The sequence below is a fragment of the Rutidosis leptorrhynchoides genome, chromosome 2 (assembly GCF_046630445.1).
Source record: "Rutidosis leptorrhynchoides isolate AG116_Rl617_1_P2 chromosome 2, CSIRO_AGI_Rlap_v1, whole genome shotgun sequence".
Taxonomy (NCBI): domain Eukaryota; kingdom Viridiplantae; phylum Streptophyta; class Magnoliopsida; order Asterales; family Asteraceae; genus Rutidosis; species Rutidosis leptorrhynchoides.
Window position 1 is genome coordinate 9,648,714 of NC_092334.1, and position 4,860 is coordinate 9,653,573.

General features: G+C 34.7%; 1 protein-coding gene across 1 annotated transcript; it reads right to left on the reverse strand.

Moving 5' to 3' along the window:
- Positions 1-356: 356 nt before the first annotated feature.
- Positions 357-1,274, reverse strand: LOC139887585 (uncharacterized). Its single transcript, XM_071870659.1, has 3 exons — positions 851-1,274; positions 660-778; positions 357-566 (listed from the first exon to the last, which is right to left on the reverse strand). The coding sequence occupies exons 1-3, from the start codon at positions 1,272-1,274 to the stop codon at positions 357-359; spliced, it is 753 nt and encodes a 250-aa protein (XP_071726760.1).
- Between the last annotated feature and the right edge of the window lie 3,586 nt (positions 1,275-4,860).

Sequence of the window (4,860 nt, forward strand, 5' to 3'; positions counted from 1 at the left end):
TTGAGGTTGAGCCTGTCGAGGATTTAACTGTAGGCGATGATGAAAATCAGGAACAACTACCGCACAGGAGTACAAGGCAATCTGTACCAACAAGGTGTGGAACTGGTCATCACCTGCGATATATAAGTGGGGTATGTTATGGGCACTGATTAGTTGTATTTTATGATGATTTGGTTGTAATGTTTATCTTTTGAACTTGTTTTAATAAATTCGTTGCGTTTGTGATATACATTTAGTATCGTTTTTAAACAAAACTAACAACTAGTTTAATTTAAGTAACAATAACAACATATAACAATAGATTATTTAAAACAACAATAACAATAGTTTATTTTAAAGAACAACAACACAATGCTCTATGTAGATCCACCGTCTTTAAAGAACACCTTAATTAACGCCTTGCGTGTAATGTTAAGGATTTTAACCTTCACACTAGGGCAAAAGATAGAGCAGTTTTGTAGCACCAGAACAGCTCCCTCACGTATGCCTTTTACACCTTCATACTTCCCATGTACACCATCGATGATCTTGCTAGATACTGTTCCTCGAATAGTACCCGTAGTGTCCTATTAAACATAAATGAATATAGTTACATTAACCTGTTTTAGTCAACGCAATACAAATATGAAAATATACATAAGTTAGTGATGTAAACTCACTTTGAGCGTTACAGACAGATCACCGACACAATTTTTCTCACAATTCTTAACAACACCAACAACTTGATCAGCTGGTAAAACTCTACGTTGTCTCAAAATGCTTGCTATATCAGATCTACCTGCAGTTACAACAATACACATAAACTGTTGGCTTGTGGTTTCAAGAATGAGTATACAATTTTGTTGTTTACCTCCGTACGGATATGCAAACTCCATCGCGCGTAGCCACGGATCCAGTGTAAACGAATCATCCGCTTCAGGTCTGTTGATTATTTCCCTTACAAAATCTTGCGTACACATGTCATCCACAACGTTATTCTCGTTATTTCGAAGTTCATACGCATCTTGGAAAACACCAGCGGGTCCAGGGATTCGGTAGGATAATTTGTTCTTTTTGTTAGACCCGAAACCGCGAAGAACAGGTCGTTGTGGTGAAATAGGTTGCTTTTGTTTTTGACGGTTAAGTTGGGGGGACTCTAAAGGTTGGGGGAATGGTGGCGACTCAGTGGGCACCAATATGGTTTGAGTGAGTTTTGAAACTGATACAGATTGAGTGAGATCGGAATCATCAATATCAAGTAGGTATTCCCATCCATCGTTCTCATCATTGGCCATTTTTTTAGAATGTGATTTTGTGTTTTTTTAGTTTTAAACTACTGAATTCAGTGAAAATTAAAACTCAGTTTCAGGTGTTTGAGATGTGGTTGTGTTGTATGTGATGTTGTTATTGAAAATGAAGTTTCAACTGGTATAAATAGATGTACAAAAGCATAGATTACGACCTGCAAAAGCAAGATTCGGGTTAAAAGTGAACAAAAGATGGTAGGACCAAAACCGAAGTTTGAAACTTCGGTTTTGCTGAAAAGCCTGCAAAACCGAAGTTACAAACTTCGGTTTAGGGCACGGGTGGCTAACCTAGTACACTTGTCTGCCAAGTCACTGTGGAAACGAATAAAATAACAAAACCGAACTTCCAAACTTCGGGTTTGACCAAAACCAAACTTTGGAAGTTCGATTTTACCATTTTTGCAACGATTATGATTCAGTTTCAAATTTTGAAAGTCTGATTAAAAAAATTACTATTTTAAAAAAAAAAATCCATCTAATATTTGTCCAAAAATAATTGTGTACACAACATATAGCCTTTTTATTATTTTGGCGTTGTTTAATTTAGGGTTTCAACTTGTAGAATTTAAGAATAGTTTTCATTCGTGCCTAACCTATTGTTTGGATGTGTCATGTGTGTGGTAATTTTGGTTGTGGTTAGCTACATATTTAAGGTGTGATTTTATTTAGGTATATATGTAATACAGTGGTGCCGCAGTATGTGGAGTTTGGTAGTGTCGAGTGTGTTATTTTTTAAAGTACTTTGTATTTGTATATGTAAGCTTTTTGTGATATATAGTTTTTTTTTTATTTTTAGAGTAAACTATGTTATATCCTGCAAATTTGCGGGACTATGATCATGTTTGATTTGAACTTAATGAGTTTGATATAATCAAATTTAATAGAGAGTAATAGATGGATGTTTGTTATTTATTTAATATAACTTTCCATTGAAGCTACACAATAAATAATATAAAAATAAATCAAAACTCGCACACACACGTAGAAGAATAATTTCCCAAGGCCTTCACTGGAGCGCTGGGTCATGTTTGGTTCCCGAAATTGGGTTGGTATCTTGTTTGTAAGATAGAGTTGGTATCAACAAATGGTGCAACCACATCGTACATGAGTCATTAAAAGCCTATTCGCTTAACTGACCATTCATATATAAAGACAAACAGGTCGGATTTGCCATATCTAGTCGTTCTACTAATGATGTTTTTGTTAGAACAAGATAAGAAAGGAAGTAATCCTCACACAAGAACATAGGTGAAGCCAGAATTTGAGAATAAGAGCGACAATTTTCACGAAGATTAAATGTCAATATAAAAAATTATAAACACATATCGTAACACGTTGATACAATTGGACCAAAGAATAAAAAAAAATTATTATTCATATTTAAGGAGGCTAGTATTGATAAATAATGTGAATTTAACGATTTATTTTTAAACTTTACAAACCACCTTCGAAAGAATGAAATATTTGCCAATAATACACTTGAATGGTTAGATCGCTATGTTAATTGTTAAGAGATCATCCAACGGTTTATATTTAAACTGCTTTGTTAATTTAACTTTTGTTATAATAAATAAAAAAAGAGAAAGAGAAGGGAAGAAAAAAGAGATTATACGAAGTTTCTTTTTATATATACTAGTAAATTATAGTTTTTGTCATATGTGTTTTCAAAATTTGAAGGGAAAAAGTGGAAGTAGGATTTGAACATTTTTTTATCTTTAAACTTTCTCTTCAAAATTTAAAACATATAATAGGATGATATACAATAAATGTCTCTTTTCTATTTCTGTTCAACTTGAGAAAACGATACATGTAATTTTTTTTCTTATCTTTCCAATTTTAAGAGCGCAAAATCTTTTTTAACTTCTTTTCCTTTCCTATTATTTTAGATTATTTTAGATTAGTTTCTTTTATATTTTTTAAACAACACTCGAGATCAGACTCTAGGACTATGTGTCTATGTTATATTTCACTTATCATCGTTGAATATCTCTTTGTAATCAATTAATAAACAAAAAACATAAGTCACATATAATATGATTAACTATACAAATACAACAATTAGCTATTCGACTAGTTTTAAACCTTAATCCACCTTCTCTTCTTCACTTGGAAAAATTTACTCATACTTTTTCCTTTTCTTTTTGTGGGCCTTGGACATAGAAATCGCCCAAAAGATTTTGGGCCGTTAATCCGTGATAACTTTCACCTCATTTGTTTATTGGGATAATCACCAAAATGTCCATTTTTTCGAAGCTTGTTGACTGACAGCTTTAAAAAAAAAAGTTTTACAATTTGCCCTCGCAAGGCGCAAGATGCCTTGCGTCCTTGCGACCTTGCGTCCTTGCGTCCTTGCGACCTTGCGTCTTGCCTAAAAAGAGCTGGTTAAATTATGACTTTGCATTCACCGTTCACCTCACAAACCACTCTCATACGCAAGCTTCTCTCTGGTGCCCATTCGCTCGTCACTCGCAAAATCGTCATCAAGCTTCCTTAGATTCTCGCAAACACTCGCAAATCACTCGCAAGATCTTTATCATCATCCTCACATCTTCATCGTGTTCATCCTTCCATCTTCATCGTCACTAAGCCGCAACCTACATCATTCGATCTTCGAAAGTACTAATACGCCACCTACATCATCGAATCACCATCATCGTTCATTATGTCTCAAGAACAGGTTAGATTTTCTTAGATCTATGTTATATTATTCGATCTATGTTAGTTTTCTTCGTTCTTTGTGCTCAAACAATGTTTTTGCATGCCAACTGTTCGTTAAAATGTGTCAATGAAATTTGTTTGTATTTTGTGATTTTGTTTGTATATTATTGAGATTGCATACGATACCCAGGACTTTTTGCTATTTTAAGTTGTAAAACTCGGTTGATATATAGACGCAAGGGTAACCTTGCGTATTTGCGTAGGACATGTGGATGTACGCAAGTTTTTTTTTTTTGCGTCTTTGCGTATGGCATATGGTTATTCTTTCATGTGGACGCAAAGTTTTGTTTGCGTACTTGCGTCTTTGTTCTAGGTTACGCAAGGTGTCTCTTGCGTCTTTGCGTATAGTTTGCATGATGCACGAAAGGTTAACCTTGCGTCCTTGCGTCCGTCATTAATGGCACGCAAGCTTTGTTTTGCGTCTTGCGTATGATTGATTTGTCTGCTGATGTTCTTCTCACTTTTACAGGGCTATGTTGAAGGTAAATTGACCATGAAGAATATGTTGACCGTGATACCTCAGGTCAAGAAAATTTTGACTGAAAATCAAGAAAAATTATTCCGAAGTACATATTTTGGTCCCTGGTTAGATCTTTCATACACGGGTAATGATCCTGGACTAGTACATGCCATGCTCCAACAGAAATGTGAGCGTTCATCAAAATTAGATGCTACTAAGTACCCGGAAGAGCAACAAGATACTTGGTTTTCTTTTTCTCCTAATTTTATGATTAGATTTGGTCGGCGTGAATTTTGTTTAGTAACCAGTTTTTTGTTTGGATCCTGGACAGACATGGTCCATTACATCCCTCGCAATTATGAATCTAAGACGACACCCATTAGACGGCGTTGTTTT

Bases quoted from the DNA above. Each gene is read 5' to 3' on its own strand.
- LOC139887585 (XM_071870659.1), bottom strand. From the start codon at position 1,274: ATGGCCAATGATGAGAACGATGGATGGGAATACCTACTTGATATTGAT. The intron at 779-850 runs GTAAACAACAAA...TTGTAACTGCAG, and splicing joins GTTTGCATATCCGTACGGAG to GTAGATCTGATATAGCAAGC. The intron at 567-659 runs GTGAGTTTACAT...TATGTTTAATAG, and splicing joins ATCTGTCTGTAACGCTCAAA to GACACTACGGGTACTATTCG.